Genomic DNA, 17,875 nt, shown 5'->3' with positions numbered 1-17,875 from the left:
TTAACTTTTGTACTGTGGATCAAATATTTCTCTGTATCTAAAATCCACTTGTCCTCTCTGCGTGTCCTTGTCCTACGTCAGGAGTGGATCCAGCAGAACCACATCCTGTCCATTGTGCTGAGGGACAGTTTGCACCAGCCGCAGTACGTAGAGAAACTGGAGAAGATCCTCCGCTTCGTTATCAAAGAAAAAGCTCTTACAATGCAGGATCTGGACAACATCTGGGCGGCACAGGTACACTGCAACTAACAATAGTTTTAGTATTACTCTTATGATTCATTGTTTAGTCTTTTAAGTAACAAAACCAAAAGATTCACTTATGTAGACTATTTGTAATAATATGAGGCAGAGAAAGCTAAGCTAGCAAATGTTTTTTGTTTTTCTAGAGCTCTGAATTTACCTAATGCTTCATTACAGAAATAATGTACATTTTTACTTTTCATTATATAGTCTGAGTATGCTGATATTTGATATTGAGTGTTGGTCTATTTTAGTTGGATACAGCCTTTAACAGACGTCCTCTTCTTCAAAATACAACAATACAGCACCGCTGCTTAAGTAATTGTTTAATGACTTAACATACAGGTGGTCGATAGATCGATATACTCGATGTATTGCGGCTTGTTCTACGAGGGATGTAGCAAATGACTATATCGCGAACACATTGAGTACAAATTGTCACCGAATTTTTTTTTAAGCTGCCGGCATGAGACTTGCTTTGGCGTTCCACCTCTCTTGCTCTCTCATATGACTCTTTCCGTCGCACAGACACAAAAAGAAGTGGCAGAGATTGCGTGTGTGAGATGGAGGCGTGTGTTTTTGTATCTGGAGGAAACAGGGAATTGCGTTAACTTTGACAACCCTAGAAAATACATAGATATATGTGCGCACCTGTTGAACATCCAGGTTGGTTGTCTGGTCAGGTTTTTCTTTCATTATCGTATTTTTTTATAGTGGTGAGCAACAATCCTACCAATCAGTCACGTTTTCTTACCTGGTTGCGTTTTTAGACTGTAAATGATCCTCAACATTAGCTTTTCACTACCAGTCGCTGGGCCGATATCACTAACGATACTGGCCAGACCAGTACAGGTTGAGCCTGCATAGCTGTACATGTGGTTTTGGAGTAGAAGCAGGGTAAGGATTTCTGGCATTTTTCAGCTTGGGCCTTTCCCAGGATACGATGAAGCCTTCATCAGGATCATCAAAAAGTTGTTCTTTATACTAAAAGCGTTACTGGGGTTTTTACTTCTTCACACCTTGAGTAGAGCAATATTACATTAAAGTTCACATCTAAGTTTGTCACATTTGTTTTCAAAAGAACAACCAATCAAAGCACATGGTACAAAGCATGGCTCGCTTTCCAACACAAACCAAAAGTTAGCTGCTGCAAAAAGTACAGAATTTGGCTGTTAATTGCCCGTTGTCCGCAATGCAAATGCAGCATATACTTGACACTACTGAGATGTCTGGTGGTGGACGTTAGAAGTATTTTGTTAACCCAACTGTCGGGTTGTTGCATCTGCAGGCTGGTAAGCATGAGGCCATTGTGAAGAACGTCCATGACCTCCTGGCCAAGCTGGCATGGGACTTCTCACCTGAGCAGCTCGATCACCTTTTTGACTGTTTCAAGGTGAGTAGTATTAATCAGTCACTCAATCACAGATTATAAAAGGGTTTTTTACACAATATATCTTTTCACAACACCATACTTTTGTATTTACTACTCTAACCTCTGGACTTGGTTGTTCCTCTTGTGCAGGCAAGCTGGACCAATGCCAGCAAGAAGCAGCGTGAAAAACTGCTGGAACTTATCCGGCGCTTGGCTGAGGATGATAAGGACGGGGTGATGGCCCACAAGGTCCTCAACCTGCTGTGGAACCTGGCGCACAGCGATGATGTGCCTGTAGACATCATGGATCAGGCTCTTAGTGCTCACATCAAAATATTAGATTACAGTTGCTCACAGGTACATGTTAGTGAATATTTTTTAAAGTTGAATGCCATGCAAAATAACAGATGAAGGACTTTATTTAAGTGAAAATACTGAGGATGTTTAATTGTCACTCACAGGACCGAGACACACAGAAGATTCAGTGGATAGATCGCTTCATAGAGGAGCTACGAACCAATGACAAATGGGTGATCCCTGCCCTGAAGCAAATCAGAGAAATCTGTAGCCTCTTTGGAGAAGCCCCTCAAAACCTTAGGTAAGATCATGGTAAAAAATCTGTGTTATGTTACAGGAATATACAGGAAGATTCTAATGTCGGCAAGTAAGAAATGTTTATTTAATATAGCCTTGAAGTGTTTTATTCTGAATTATTAATATACATTTTGCACATAATGCATGAACACCCATGAGAAAAGCAACAAGGCTCTTAAATTTCACATTGACTTAATTTTGACCAGCTGACATTCCTGGCATTTTTATCACATTTGCACAAGAACGGAGGCATGTCAACTCTTCTGCTTATAGCCCAAGAGAGTAAATGGCCCTGCAGTTTAGTGTCATATCATTGCAAGATAACATCAGAATTGTCCTTGCGCAATTTAACCATCAGTGCTAGTGCAGACCAACACGGCTGGGCCATACACCCAAATTGTACTACTTTTTTTTTCTACTATTAAATATCTCTCACTAAACCAAATTTTGCTCCTAACTTCTGATTTTGACAGTTGGTATGTTTTTAAAACATATCCCACTGTGTGTATGAGCCCTTAAATCGAGCATTACAGGTATTTGGCTGCTACTTTTTATGCCTCTGCACCGGTGATGGCTGGTGGCATTATGTTTTCCGGTGGTCTCTCCATCCGTCCGTCCAACCAATTTGGTACAAACGTCCACTTAGACTCAAAGATGAACTGACTAGATTTTGGTGGTCAAAGGTCACTTTGACCTCACAAAAAAACTATTTTTAGCCATAACTCAAGAATTCACAAGATAATTATGACAATTTCACACAAATGTCTAAAAGGATAAAGTTATGAAGTAATGACATTTTGGACAGACTGGATGGAAACTGCAACCTAAGTGGTTGGCGGAGGCATACAAACGCCTGGCGGTAATTCTAGCTTTTTAAGTTAGGAATAGGATGATTTGGGGCAAGGGATGCTCACATTTCTTTTCGTACACTGAAAGGAGCTGAAAGGCACACTTTTACACTGTAACAATTAACTCTGTAACTGCAGTTGAAAGATGGCGCTGGAGAATATTGGACTCGGATCCAACTTAAACCACTCCAAGCCTGTGCCTAATCAATCACATCCCACTAGTCAAAATGTACACTTCTGTCTACAGATGAGTAGCTAGTTATCTGTCTAGTCTGGTAGCCAGCTTGTAAATGATTGTGTTTACATTCATATATTTTTAAATCATAGGCCTTTTTCATAGCAGACATTTTGACTTTTTTGAAAAGCGCAACAGTTACTAAATAACACTAACAGGCTTAGTTATACAATACCAGGACCCTGAAACAGATACACCTGTGCTTTTCCTATTGTGACATGTCAAAATGTGTCCAATGAAAAAGTCCTATTTGCTATACATGCTGATAAGAAACGTAGGTTTAGCTTAATTCAAAACTTGTTCGGTCAGAGAATCATGTTGTAAGGACATTAAGTTGTTAGGGAGCTGTAGTAGTTAAAAAAGAGAGATTTTACAAACATAAACATTAACTGAACATCACCATGGTACATTTTTGAAAAAGTTGTAAGATTGATATGAAGTCATAATGTTTAGCACCAATTATTTTGATTTGAAATAGTGCTTTTTTCTAGTCAATGTAGAAAACATGTAGTATACATGCCTGTTGTTTTTCAGAAAGAAAATGCCAATTAACATACAAACGAACTTAGTGGGGTAAGTTGAGAGCTAATTCCAGGGTTCTACCTATTTCTGCTTCACGTCAAGTCTAACTTTCTCTTTGATATGTTTATGATATATACACTATATAAAATGTAAATCTCTGTCATGAATCCGCTTAAGCAATTCTTTCCTGGGTTTCATCTCAAATGACTGATTCCTCATCTGATCTCCTGTTCAAAGTCCTGCACATGTGTAGTTCAGTCAAACAAGAGACAAGACACTTGTATTCTGATAGTCTGATAGCTAAGCAATGAGCTCTAGATTATGGGGGGCTCTGGGGAACATTAAATCATACCTTCTCTGCTCTAGCTGTGAGAAACCTTGGCAGCCCAGATGCTCCTCCATCACATTCTTTGTAGCACTTGACCGTAGGTTTATGAAATTGAAAAATGAGACCTAAAGAGAAACATAGATGATCAATAGAACTAAACGCTCATCTCACAATCATATAATATAAAACATATATAATACAATAAGCTCTAACAAATATTGAGTGGTATGTAAGGGATAATGTACAGCGAGCCGGTCATTGTTGTGAAATAAACCCTGACAAGGGCGATGCCGCACCCCTTTCACGGAGGGGTCTTGCATCGCCCTGAAGGGGTTTATTTCACAACAATGACTCGCTAGCTGTACATTACCCCACTAATTGTTATATATACTATTATATTACTTAAGAAATCAATAATTTGACACAAAAAAGGTCCAACGTCAGAACTGTGCCCATGGCAACCGTCTGTTATTTCTTTATAGCAGACCGTTATGTATAGCAGACCGTAGAACGCCATGATCGACAAATCAGAATCCAGTATTCAACAAAGCCGTGTAATACATAATGATAATCATCCTGACTGTTTTTAATATATTTATTCTTAAATGATTAGTTTTATGTCATTAGATTTAATTGTTAAGCAGTATAATAATAATAATGTCTTGACACGCAATAGTTGGTTTATATTGAATGCAATTTCAGGTTAGATCAAATCAAGGTGTGGTTACTGAATGCAAGCAAAGTCAAACAAATGTATGAGGCGTGGTTACCATAATTTTCTAAAAAGCAGACATCCTTGGGATAAGTCCAGCTGATGTGCATGATTTCTCTAGAGGCATTTGGTGGGAGTTTCTTTGCAGTTTCTCAGTACTTAACACAAGCTATAGCACATACACAGAATAGTCCTTTAACCTAGACAGTTGCACAACTGAATGAAAGGTCCTTTGAGATGGAGCCCCATTCTTCCTGATGCCAGCTCCTTTCAGCACAAATCACTCGGCGCAAAATATCAGGGCTATTTCATGCCTTGAACCCACTCAAAATTATGCCAATATTGTTTTCCTGCTTTTGATATGCATATATATATTTTACTTGAAAAATTTAACATTAGAATGTGTTTTAGATTAATAGTTGCTCTATTTGGCGTAATCTAGCCACTATATGATTCACTATATCATATTATGATAAGTAAACTGGAGTTATAATGTTGCTATCGAATTTTAATAAATCTGAGCGTTTTATATTTGGCATAGGTAAATTCAAACTGATTTTATTCCCATGTGGCGATCAAAATGTAATCATAGATTGCAAGCTCATCTGGTTCTTGAGTTTAGTTTTCAAGCCAAAAACATTCTTTTATGTGGAAAACAAGGCAGGAAATGGCCTTTAATGATATGACTTCTTCTGCTGGTTATTCTATGACACACAGACATATACACATGTACACCAAAAGCTGCTTTCTTTATGTCCCCGATAGAAACAAATGAGAAATCAGTCATGTTATGTTTTTTTAAAATCAGAAATTTTGTTAAATTGTGTAACTAAAAGTACGTGATGTCAGCTTCAGTGTCACTTTGTTTTTTAGTCTTCCTTGCTTCCTCAGCGAATTTCTGTTTTTGTCCCCCTTACAACCTCCACTCCTGCTATTCTTTCTTTAGTCAAACCCAGAGAAGTCCTCATGTGTTTTACCGCCATGACCTGATCAACCAGCTGCAGCATAACCACGCTCTGGTCACCCTTGTGGCTGAGAACCTCTCGTCCTACATGGAGACCATGAGGCAGTTCTCCAAAGGTACATTGTCGGGGCCAGAAATAGCACCCTGTTTTAGTCGGACGTTTCATTTTCATAGGTACAGCAGTTATGTCAGGGATGTGCGCTGTCTGCAGTCTGACTGGTCGTATGTGTGCTTTTACAGAAGAACAAGCTGAGTTTGACCCCCAGACGGTCAGACCAGGAAGCCGCTACAGCCATGTACAGGAAGTACAGGAACGACTCAACTTCCTAAGGTACAACATCACATCTCACATTCAAATACATCAAATTAATAGCAATTTTAGCAAAAGCTGAGACTACAACTAGGAATGGAAGATATATAAAAGTAAGAACCTTAAAGGGACTCGATGTAAGAATCAGCAATTGCTTGTTAACAGTCAACGACAGCCAGTCGGTCACATTCCTGTTTTGCAAGACGTTTTCTTTTGTGCTTCCATGGAATTTGTGTTGGAGTCTGAGTTGTGGTGGGGGCTGGTCGTTTGTTGGCGTTAGCAGACTTCATTTCTAACTGAACGTTAGCTGTGGTTACCCACTGATAACCCTGAAGCGGAGCTGAAGAGAGTGAAGGCACTCGCGAGCGCCCGTGACGTCACATTTTCTTCTGTCACAATCTGCCCTATTTCAGTGTCCGGGACAGTGCTGCCTCACTACTCTACACACGCATCTCTACACACAACAAACAGCGATATCCATCTGAGAATAACTAATAATAATTAATGTTGACTATGAATGATGCCCTCATGGGCTATTTTGGGATTTAAAGATTATTATTACATGCTTATATAAAAAAAATTAAAAACAAACCGATTAAAAAAACGTTTATACATGTAAAAACCTACATGTGGTGCTTTTTAATTATCAAGCAAAATCTGAGGTTATATTTATGCATATATACAGTATATAAAATATACTGTTTAATGTAGGTTTAATATGTCACACTCGCACACAACCTATGGGAGCTACACAGTACATCCACAGTCGTGTCGTCTAGCTCAATTGAAGTACCTTGTTCAAGGACAACAATGGGTAATTGGGGAGGAGAAAGTGGCACCCAGTGACTTCAGCCCCACCAGCAATTATGATGCAAGTCTGGGACGAACTACATGACCTTCACAAGCACGTTTCTCCAACCTTCTGACCTCCACTATTGATTTCCTTGTTTTTTGGCCAGGTTCCTGCTAAAAGATGGCCAGCTGTGGCTGTGTGCCCCTCAGGCCAAGCAGATCTGGAAGTGTCTGGCTGAGAATGCAGTGTTCCTCTGTGACCGTGAGGCTTGCTTCAAATGGTACAGTTTGATTTGATCTCTTCTCGCCTTCGGCTTAAATGAATTCCCGTACATTTGTCAGTCAGAAAGCGTCTGTTTTGAATGCTGTGTTACTTTCATGCCAACCAATAGGTACTCCAAGTTGATGGGTGATGAACCAGACCTGGACCCAGACATCAATAAGGACTTCTTTGAGAACAACGTTTTGCAGTTGGACCCATCTCTGCTGACGGAGAATGGCATGAAATGCTTTGAGAGGTTCTTCAAGGCTGTCAACTGCAGGGAGGGCAAGCTGGTGGCAAAGCGCAGGGCATACATGATGGATGACCTGGAACTAATAGGCTTGGACTACCTCTGGAGGGTGAGGAGATTTGTTGAAATAGGCGCACATAATCAGATGTTTTATTTCTGTTTATTGGGGAGGGAGGCAGATAGTTGAAGATGCCTTTAAAAACGTTTTTGCCTATTTTCTTTTCTTTTTATGCTATATACTTGTATAATATCTTTAAGAAACAAAATTGAATACTTTGAAATTTGGAAAAGAGATCTCTATTTCATCACCTTGAGTAGCACTTAAATCTCAGATGTCTGATTTTTTTTAAAAGCTTCTGGTTGGATCATTTTCAAGTTTGTATATCACAGAGAGGGAGAGCAATACACTTAGTTGGGAAACACATTGGTGATATGTGTAGGCTTTAGTTCAGACTGCATGACCACTTGCACTGTCTGGTCTTGCTGACCAAATGCGATTCAGTCAGTAGAATCCCTTTATGTCGTAAAGATCTCACGATCCATCTCTCAAAATTAAGGCTGTCAATTGATTAAAATATTTAATGGTGATTAATCACATTATTGTCCGTAGTTAATCACGATTAATCGCAAATTAATATTCACACATTTTTTTGTTTGTTCCAAATATACCTTAAAGGGAAATTCGTCAAATATGTAATACTCTTGGGAGTGGGCAAATATGCTTGTTTTATGCAAATGTTTGTTTATTATTGGAAATAATCATAACATGGCAAACTGCAGCCCAACAGGCAACAACAGCTGTCAGTGTGTCAGTGTGCTGACTCGACTATGACTTGCCCCAAACTGCATGGGATTATCATAAAGTGGGCGTGTCTGTAAAGAGGAGACTCGTGGGTACCCATAGAACCCATTTTCATTCACTTATCTTGAGGTGAGAGGTCAAGGCCCCCTTTGAAAATTGCCATGCCAGTTTTTCCTCACCAAAATTGAGTGTAAGTTTGCAGCGTTATTTAGCTTCCTTTGCGACAGGCTAGTGTGAAGTGATTGGTACCAATAGATCCCTTAAAACCCTAATAGTCCATAACCATCCTGTTACACCCAAAACACACATATGATTAATTAAGGGACTAAATACACCCCCTTTGCCCCTTGCGCCTTACTTTGCGCCCAGATTATGTGCCGCTTAACTAGTAAAAGTGGTGTTGGACACGCCCTAAATGCACTTGTGCCATGCACTTTAGACCTTTGTGCTATAGATCCTTTAAATAGGGCCCCATATTGCAAGAGAAAAGTCAGCAGTCCTGTAGTGCATTGTGCCATGCCCCCTTTTTTGTTCTGAATGGTAAATAATGAGTTTCCTCTTAACTTTAGTGCTTCACAGACCTGTATGCATGAAAGTAAGACTCTCAGCTCTGAGTCTGACTTTTTCCATATTCTCCTCTCTCACAGGTGGTAATTCAAGGAAGCGATGACATCGCCAGCCGAGCCATAGACCTGCTGAAAGAGATCTACACCAACCTTGGACCAAAACTACAAGTCAATCAGGTACATTAACCTTTCTGTTTCAGTTAGAGCAGAAGTTTAATCTGCTTTGTCTGTTTCTGTTTTTTTGTCCCTTTCCTGTCCAGGTTTATCTGTCAACAAATGTCCTGTGCAGAGGTCAATTCTAACCATTTAAAATCATTTGGTGTATGATAATTTACTTGTCTTCATCGTACCTGTTTCCTTCCCGTTTTCCCTTTTTAGGTTGAAATTCATGAAGATTTCATCCAGTCATGTTTTGATCGTCTGAAGGCATCCTACGACACCCTGTGTGTGTTAGATGGAGACAAAGACAGCATCAACTGTGCCCGTCAGGAGGCTATCCGCATGGTGCGAGTTCTCACTGTGCTCAAAGAGTACATCAATGAGTGTGACAGTGACTACCATGAGGAGAGGACTATACTGCCCATGTCAAGGTACAGTCACAGCTACATTGTTGTGCAAAATCAACATTATCGGCACTTATTCACATGTATTGCCATGTTCCTCCCAGTGAGATTTACAAAGGTGGCGTGTTTTTACTCTTTCACTGAAACCTCTTTTTTTATCCATTTTCTCTTGCAGAGCTTTCCGTGGGAAGCATATCACATTGATCGTCCGTTTCCCCAACCAGGGGCGTCAGGTAGATGACTTGGACATCTGGTCACACACCAATGACACAATCGGCTCGGTTCGGCGTGGCATCCTCAACAGGATCAAAGCCAATGCGGCACATACCAAGATTGAGCTCTTCATTGGTGGGGAGGTTGTTGATCCAGCTGACGACAGGAAGCTGATTGGACAGCTCAATTTGAAGGACAAAACGGTGAGAATGTTAGACTGTTGTTATTCTTTTTCATCAAGAAAAAGGAATCTTTTCATTAGAGGTGCTGTGTTGCCTCCTCTGTGCTTTTGTATTTGCATACATATAATAGTCACGTTCACTGCTGATTTAAAATGAGTGATCCCAACCACTGTGTCCATGTCAAAAATAACACTTATTTTGAAGCCAAAATGATGAACTGATGTACACCATGGTTAGTTTTTAGATCAGGATTAACTCCCTGTAATGTTTTTTTGTTTAGTTGATCACGGCCAAGCTGACCCAGGTGAGTGCCAACATGCCTTCAAGTCCAGACAGCTCCTCTGACTCATCCACTGGCTCTCCTGGTAACCACGGCAACCACTACAGCGATGGACCTAACCCTGAGGTGGAGAGCTGTCTTCCTGGTGTGGTGAGTTTACAGCACAAATACTGTATTAAAGCTCGGGTCGGCAACATTGGAGAAATCGGCAAGAGTGAACTAGACTTGATTAATTATCCAACCCAGCCCAGCGTTGCCAACTCTTTCCCAATGAAAGTAGCTAGCAGCACCAGCTACAAAAGTCACTAAATCTAGCGAGAAAGTCGCCAAGTCAGCAACACTGACAGTCTGTCCCTTCAGGCGTCCCTCCAAAGTCACTTCCCCAAAATTATCATTTATGATCGTAAACAATGAACATGGTTATTGTAAGTACTCACAGCTGTCAAGCTAGCAGCTTGTGGAAGACTCCAGCAGGTAGGCTTGTTACAGTCCTGTAACAGCCACAGATACTAGATTTTTTTTTTCAGAGCATTTGATGTATTGATTGCTATCTGGGTGTAAAGAGAATTTCAACAAATGTTATAAAAAGGTTTTTGAAATACATTACCCACCGTAGCTTTAACTGTTTAAACTGAGCTTATTTCCATGTTGCCTCAAAATACTTACTTGTGCCACAGTAACAAGGGATGAGTAATGTTTTCATTGAATCATTAATTGCAAATGTTGTGTATAAGAATGTGATTTTTGTAACACAGTTGTGTCATTGGACTCTATAATCCCTTGACTGTGATTTCTATGGATGCAAATTTTAAAGGGACAGTTCACCCCAAAATCCCAAATTCTTACCTCTTACCTGTAGTGCTATTTATCAATCTAGATTGTTTTGGTGTGAGTTTCAGAGTGTTGGAGATATCGGCCGTAGAGTTGTCTGCCTTTTCTCGATTATATAATGGAACTAGATGGCACTCGGCCTATGGTGCTCAAAGCGCCAAAAACTCAACAGCAATGTCTCTTTCTAGAAATCATTACCCCGTTACTCAAGATAATCCACAGACCTTGTTGTGAGCAGTTTCATGTAGGAACTATTTTCTTTCTTCTGAACGACACCCACCAACCTTTTCACTGCGTAGAAGGAAGCTTACTGATACTGCTAGTGCACTACTGAGCTAGCTAATGTTACAGCTCAGCCGAGGAGGACGCCATTAATGTTTACATCTCGCGAGGTCACCATGGATGTATGAGAGAACTGGATAACGAAAACGTTTGACTGCCGAGTATAAGAATTCCCGGATCATTCACATGAATGGAGGAAGGGAAATAACTCTGAATTCGTCTGTTAGTGCATTTTACAACTTTTAGGACCTAATGATTTAAATATGGGCCATTTAAGTGTCCGTGCTAGGAAGTTGATTTACCTAAACAAAGATATCCACTGAGTTACAGACGTCTCTTTCCTAATGTAAGTCTGTAGGAAAACGTGGGCCCAATGGCATTATGTGACGGACACTGAAGTTTTAATTCCGTGGTTTGGCCACTACATATTTGGGAGAAGGCAGATATCTCTATACGGACGATATCTCCAACATTTGGCAACTCACACCAAAAAAATCCAAATTGATAAATAGCACTACAGATAAGAGGAATCATATGTGCTTTTGATTTTGTGGTGAGCTTTACCTTTATTTTTAAATGTTACTTAACCTTCTTATCAGTTGGCTTATTTATTATTTTTATTTGAATCAGTTAGGAACCCTTATATCGTACATCACATTATTTTGTGAAGTCAAAATAACAATGTAAAAATGTCGCTCAGCCCTGATGTCGACCACAGTGTTTTGTGAATTGAAGATGCATTTGTTTGTGCCGTTGTGTGTTGATCAGTGTGTAAACAGCAGTACTCTTAACACCTTCGTCCCTATTTCACAGATTATGTCGCTGCATCTGCGCTACATCTCCTTCCTGTGGCAGGTGGCTGACCTGGGCTGCAACCTCAACATGCCACTGCTCAGAGATGGAGCTAGAGTTCTCATGAAACTCATGCCCCCAGGTAAAAATGCACCTGTGCTCTCAGTATTATCCATCCAATTTACTTGATGAAAACATACACGAACTCACACAGGCTGAAATGTTCATGTCCATTCATGTTTGTGCTGTTTCTGTTTCCTTAGATAACACTACCGTGGAGAATCTGCGAGCTGTGTGTCTGGACCATGCCAAGCTCGGCGAGAACAGCCTCAGTCCTTCACTGGACTCGCGCTTCTTTGGCCCCTCACCCTCACAAGTGCTCTACCTCATTGAGGTGAGTCTCAGTGTGCTATTGCGTCACAAATTGTGATTTGATTTTTTGCCCTGATAACCATGTGTTTTGCATCCTCAGCTTGACTAGCCTGTGATGTAGTAGTGAGCCATTATGTGATGATTGGTGTGTGAACAGTAGTACTAAAACTCCATCCGTTCCAGGTTGTTTATGCTTTGCTGATGCCAGCCAGTGCCACTCTGGGCGAGGACGCCAGCGACTTCCAGTACAACTTCTTGAAGAGTGGTGGGCTACCCCTGGTGTTGAGCATGCTCACCAGGAACAACTTCCTCCCATCGGCGGACATGGAGACACGCCGTGGGGCTTACCTCAATGCTCTTAAGATCGCCAAGCTCCTCCTTACTGCCGTAGGCTTTGGGCATGTGAAGGCTGTGGCCGAGGCCTGCCAGCCCAACGCTGAGGGAAATGTACCCGTCTCACCGGTTAGGCCACACACACAATTCCCACAGAGACATACCTGTATGACTGGTTCATCAATAGTTCCCTGCATTCTCTAACGTGTTTTCATCTTCCTCCACACCCCCATTACCTGCCTGCATTGTCTACAGATTAATCAGGCCACACATGACCAGGCCCTAGTCCTCCAGAGTGCCCTGCAAAACATCCCTAACCCTGCCTCAGAATGCATGCTGCGCAATGTAGCCATCCGCCTGGCCCAGCAAATCTCTGATGAGGTAACAGAAAATGTAAGGAAATGGACGGAGGTTTGTAAAATTATAATACAATGAACTAGCAATGGTAATGAATTTTAATGACTAGTTTTAATAGGCACTAGGTTTGGAAGAATAGATGAAAATCTATTTCTTTGAGTGGTGCTCTCTGTAATAATGGCTTTTATGGGACTACTTTTTTCACCAGAATTTCTTCCAGGCATCGAAGTACATCCCAGACATCTGTGTGATCAGAGCTGTACAGAAAATAGTGTGGGCATCAGGCTGCGGGACAGTGCAGCTCGTCTTCAGTTCAAATGAAGAAATCAGCAAGATATATGAGAAGGTAAGTTGCCTTTGAATGCTGCTCTTTGAGTTTTAATTTTTGTTGAATGTAGTTCAATTACTTTAGAAGAACGTAGTATAATAAGCCGAATAGGATGCAGAAGCACATTATGCCTATTTCACTCTACACAACTTAAGTCCTGATTTTCCACTCCCTGACAGTTTTTGGAGCTCCCCGACAAATGCCCCAGATCAGAGGCAAATCGGCATTAGCTCGCTGCTCGCATATCGAGTGCTTGAGCATCATGTGTGAAATGCTCAAAGACGCTCGTCGATGCCTCACAGACACTTTCCAGATATGTAGCATGCTAAATATCTGGACCTGTTGGGGACTCCGGCCACGAGCTACAGTAAATGAGAGCGCCTGACACGGGTTTAGGGGAAACCTGGCGGAGGATGTGTCTCCTGTAACAATAGGAACTTACTTGTTGTTGCTGTTGCACCTAGAGGAATAAATAGTTAAAAAGAGTGTGGAAACAGGCTACTTTATGAGCACTTGTACCAACAACAACATCAGCAATGTGTCTTGCGTATGGTCTCCCGTCATTTACTGTGTATTTCTCACGTGTGTTATTGTAACAAAACACAGTCTGGAGACATCATCGGGGATTCCTCCTGGTGAAAGATCTTGTTTTGTGTGATCCCCCCCGTCGCCGGTCAGTCATGTAGTGTGAAAATCACAACGACTTCAAGACTCCAGATTACAAGACAGCAAGTTGTGTAGTGTGAACAGTACAGAGATCTGACGACTTTGAAAGTTGTGTAGTGTGAACTTGGCTTTAGAGGAGCAGTTGTGCAGCACAGACTTCCATAATAGATGCAGGCTGGTGTAGAACCTAGGAGGCAGGACACTAAAAGCTAAGCCCCCAAAGATGCTAAGCTTTGAGCAAGGTTCAACCAAGAGACAAAGAGCTCTTGATAGGCTTAGTGGACTTTCAAGAGATTATCAATTTAAAAATTGCAAAGCTGTTTGTATTTTTGCGTATTAACGTCTTTCATTGTTCCTTTTGTTTTTCTTTGTTAGACAAATGCAGCCAAGGAGCCAGATGGGGAAGATGAGCAGGTGTGTTGCGAGGCCCTGGAGGTGATGACACTGTGTTTTGCCCTCATGCCCACGGCTCTAGACACACTCAGTAAGGAGAAGGCTTGGCAGACCTTCATCATAGACTTGCTGCTTCACTGCCACAGCAAGTAAGTACACCAGGATGCGTTCCAACCTATTGCTGAAGCATAAATCTACTAACTTAAATAGCGGAGACGTCCTCATCCTCCAGCCTTTTATAGCTCCGACAGGATATTGTGATGGTGATGGGTTCATTTGTGTTAAACAGGTCTGTGCGTCAAATGGCCCAGGAGCAGTTTTTCCTCATGGCGACTAGGTGCTGCATGGGCCATCGACCCCTCCTCTTCTTCATCACCCTCCTCTTCACCGTGCTGGGGGTGAGTGGCCTTGTGTTCTTAAAGACTGCCATTTGTCTGTGTGCTTTATAATGCATCACTACAGTGCCAGACATTTTAACAGCTAACTGCTTACAAGATCCTAATTTCAACTTGTCCAATTGTCCAGAGCACAGCCAAGGAGCGAGCCAAACATGCTGGAGACTACTTCACTTTACTCAGACACCTTCTGAACTATGCCTATAACAGCAACATCAACCTGCCAAATGCTGAGGTGCTGCTCAACAATGAGATCGACTGGCTGAAACGGATAAGGGTAAAACAGCCTGTTAATCATATGTGTCAGCCAATATGTTGTGTTATGCTCCCTATAAATTCAAATTTGAGGTTATCTAGTTTAGTATGGAGCAGAGTTGATGGTACAGAATCTGTTTCATTTACTAGGATGAGGTTAAGAGGACAGGGGAGACCGGTGTGGAGGAGACCATCCTGGAGGGCCACCTTGGGGTTACCAAAGAGCTTCTAGCCTTCCAGACACCAGAGAAGAAGTATTACATCGGCTGTGAGAAAGGAGGAGCAAACCTCATCAAGGTGAAACAAACAGACCACACCTAAAACCGTTAATATAACCTTATTTTGTTTCCTTTCAGATAACATTACTAAGAGATTGTTTCTCCCTCTCTTCTTGATTAGGAGCTGATCGACGACTTCATCTTCCCAGCATCTAACGTGTACCTGCAGTACATGAAGAGTGGGGAGTTCCCCACAGAGCAGGCCATCCCAGTGTGCAGCACTCCCGCTTCCATCAACGCTGGCTTTGAGCTCCTGGTAGCGCTGGCTGTCGGATGCGTTCGCAACCTCAAGCAAATAGTCGACACCCTGACTGACATGTACTACTTAGGTAGGTAAACACCAGTGCGGCAATTTCACTCGATGACTTGTAAATTACATCATGCATGAGCGTGTTGTTCCCTCCCTCTCCTTCCAGGTTGCGAGACACTGACAGAATGGGAGTACCTGCCTCCGGTGGGGCCACGGCCCAACAAAGGCTTTGTAGGTTTGAAGAACGCTGGGGCCACCTGTTATATGAACTCTGTCATTCAGCAGCTGTACATGATCCCTCCAATCCGCAATGGCATCCTGGCCATCGAGGGCACAGGCACTGATGTGGATGACGACATGTCAGGGGACGAGAAGCAGGAGAATGAGGTACAGTGAGAGCTTGTGTTGCATTAAAGCTTCTGCCCAGAGAGGCGGTTCATTTACAAATCTGATCGTCATATGGTTTCCCCAGTGAACGCAATGACATACAGTAACAAGAAGTAATGAACAATTATAGATGGGGAGACATATCTTTAGTAATGTTTCCATCTGTACATTTTGTCTCCAGAGTAATGTGGATCCTCGTGATGAGGTGTTCAGCTACCACCATCAGTTTGATGATAAACCCTCCAGTAAGTCAGAGGACAGGAAAGAGTACAACATTGGGGTGCTACGTCATCTACAGGTCATTTTTGGACATCTGGCTGCGTCCAGACTTCAGTACTATGTCCCCAGGGGATTCTGGAAACAGTTCAGGTATTTCAAAAACTCAAAGCAATTTTGCGTTTTGCCAGTTTAGCCGTTGCTAATTGTTTCGTTTTCCCATCTGTTTTAGGTTATGGGGTGAGCCAGTGAACTTGCGGGAGCAGCATGATGCACTGGAGTTTTTCAACTCTTTGGTGGACAGTCTGGATGAAGCCCTGAAAGCCCTGGGCCACCCCGCCATGCTGAGCAAGGTGCTGGGAGGGTCCTTTGCTGACCAGAAGATCTGTCAGGGATGCCCCCACAGGTGAGTGCAGTCTTTTACCCTGTGCTTAGTTACTAGAAATAGCTTCCGAAATATAAACTTAAGTCTGCCTTTGAATTTTGTTACCTAATAATGTGTTGTGTTGCCAGGTATGAGTGTGAGGAGTCGTTCACAACACTCAATGTAGACATCAGAAACCACCAGAACCTGTTGGACTCTATGGAGCAGTATGTTAAAGGAGATCTTCTTGAGGGAGCCAACGCCTACCACTGTGAGAAGTGTAATAAGAAGGTGAGAATGGAGCACCCATCTGGTCACCAGCCAATGTTAGGATGTGATTATAAAGTGCTATGGAAAAATAGAGGAGGCTTTAATGGCTGTCCCATGGTTCACTTACATTTTTTCTTTTTTCTCATTAACTTTAATTGAAGATTTATTTAAAGGGCCAGAGAGGTAACCTGTGATGTTTGCTCTCCCGGTCAGGTGGACACAGTGAAGCGCCTGCTGATAAAGAAGCTGCCACCTGTCCTGGCCATCCAACTGAAGCGCTTTGACTATGACTGGGAGAGGGAGTGTGCCATCAAGTTCAATGACTACTTTGAGTTCCCCAGGGAGCTGGACATGGAGCCGTACACGGTAGCTGGTGTGGCAAAGCTAGAGGGCGATGACGTCAACCCGGAGAACCAGGTGATCCAACAGAACGAGCCCTCAGAACCCACACCTCCCGGCAGCTCCAAGTATCGTCTGGTGGGAGTGCTGGTCCACTCAGGCCAGGCCAGTGGCGGACACTACTATTCCTACATAATCCAGAGGAACGGGGGTGACGGTGAGAAGAACCGCTGGTATAAGTTTGATGATGGCGATGTGACGGAGTGCAAGATGGACGATGAGGAGGAGATGAAGAACCAGTGCTTTGGAGGGGAATACATGGGCGAGGTGTTCGATCACATGATGAAAAGGATGTCGTACCGGAGGCAGAAGCGCTGGTGGAATGCCTACATCCTATTCTATGAGCGTATGGACTCACTGGACAAGGACAGCGAGCTGGTCAAATACATCTCGGAGTTGACCATCTCCACCACCAAGCCACATCAGGTCAAGATGCCTGGTGTCATTGAGTGCAGCGTCCGCAAGCAGAACGTCCAATTCATGCACAACCGAATGCAATACAGCCTGGAATATTTCCAGTTCATTAAGAAACTTCTGACCTGTAACAGTGTCTATTTAAACCCTCCTCCAGGTATGCATCTTTTTTGTGTGTGATGATAAATGGGTTTCTAAATGCAAAATTAATTCAGTGGATTGTATGTATTATAGAGTGGTGCAGGGATGACATATTTT

General features: G+C 42.3%; 1 protein-coding gene across 9 annotated transcripts in view; it reads left to right on the top strand.

The window, feature by feature from the left end:
* Positions 1 to 17,875, top strand: part of usp9 (ubiquitin specific peptidase 9) — a 41,457-nt gene that overhangs the window by 11,718 nt on the left and 11,864 nt on the right. For 2 of the 9 annotated variants that reach the window (XM_074658608.1, XM_074658605.1), the window contains exons 9-36: positions 82 to 234; positions 1,529 to 1,633; positions 1,763 to 1,969; positions 2,074 to 2,210; positions 3,824 to 3,862; positions 5,798 to 5,931; positions 6,056 to 6,146; positions 7,085 to 7,198; positions 7,310 to 7,538; positions 8,879 to 8,974; positions 9,176 to 9,387; positions 9,536 to 9,776; positions 10,036 to 10,185; positions 11,962 to 12,082; positions 12,204 to 12,334; positions 12,496 to 12,774; positions 12,901 to 13,026; positions 13,223 to 13,348; positions 14,372 to 14,538; positions 14,679 to 14,787; positions 14,915 to 15,061; positions 15,190 to 15,336; positions 15,439 to 15,646; positions 15,734 to 15,954; positions 16,136 to 16,323; positions 16,403 to 16,576; positions 16,684 to 16,825; positions 17,018 to 17,774. In XM_074658608.1, the coding sequence (XP_074514709.1) occupies positions 82 to 234; positions 1,529 to 1,633; positions 1,763 to 1,969; positions 2,074 to 2,210; positions 3,824 to 3,862; positions 5,798 to 5,931; positions 6,056 to 6,146; positions 7,085 to 7,198; positions 7,310 to 7,538; positions 8,879 to 8,974; positions 9,176 to 9,387; positions 9,536 to 9,776; positions 10,036 to 10,185; positions 11,962 to 12,082; positions 12,204 to 12,334; positions 12,496 to 12,774; positions 12,901 to 13,026; positions 13,223 to 13,348; positions 14,372 to 14,538; positions 14,679 to 14,787; positions 14,915 to 15,061; positions 15,190 to 15,336; positions 15,439 to 15,646; positions 15,734 to 15,954; positions 16,136 to 16,323; positions 16,403 to 16,576; positions 16,684 to 16,825; positions 17,018 to 17,774 (4,951 nt within the window). Of the gene's footprint in view, positions 1 to 81; positions 235 to 1,528; positions 1,634 to 1,762; positions 1,970 to 2,073; positions 2,211 to 3,823; positions 3,863 to 5,797; positions 5,932 to 6,055; positions 6,147 to 7,084; positions 7,199 to 7,309; positions 7,539 to 8,878; positions 8,975 to 9,175; positions 9,388 to 9,535; positions 9,777 to 10,035; positions 10,186 to 11,961; positions 12,083 to 12,203; positions 12,335 to 12,495; positions 12,775 to 12,900; positions 13,057 to 13,210; positions 13,349 to 14,371; positions 14,539 to 14,678; positions 14,788 to 14,914; positions 15,062 to 15,189; positions 15,337 to 15,438; positions 15,647 to 15,733; positions 15,955 to 16,135; positions 16,324 to 16,402; positions 16,577 to 16,683; positions 16,826 to 17,017; positions 17,775 to 17,875 lie in introns of all 9 variants that reach the window. The other 7 variants (XM_074658606.1, XM_074658602.1, XM_074658604.1 and 4 more) reach the window with 6 other exon arrangements.

Source organism: Sebastes fasciatus, chromosome 14 (assembly GCF_043250625.1).
Source record: "Sebastes fasciatus isolate fSebFas1 chromosome 14, fSebFas1.pri, whole genome shotgun sequence".
Classification (NCBI taxonomy): Eukaryota; Metazoa; Chordata; class Actinopteri; order Perciformes; family Sebastidae; genus Sebastes; species Sebastes fasciatus.
The sequence above is the reverse complement of the archived record's forward strand: the minus strand, read 5'-3'. Positions and strand labels throughout refer to the sequence as shown.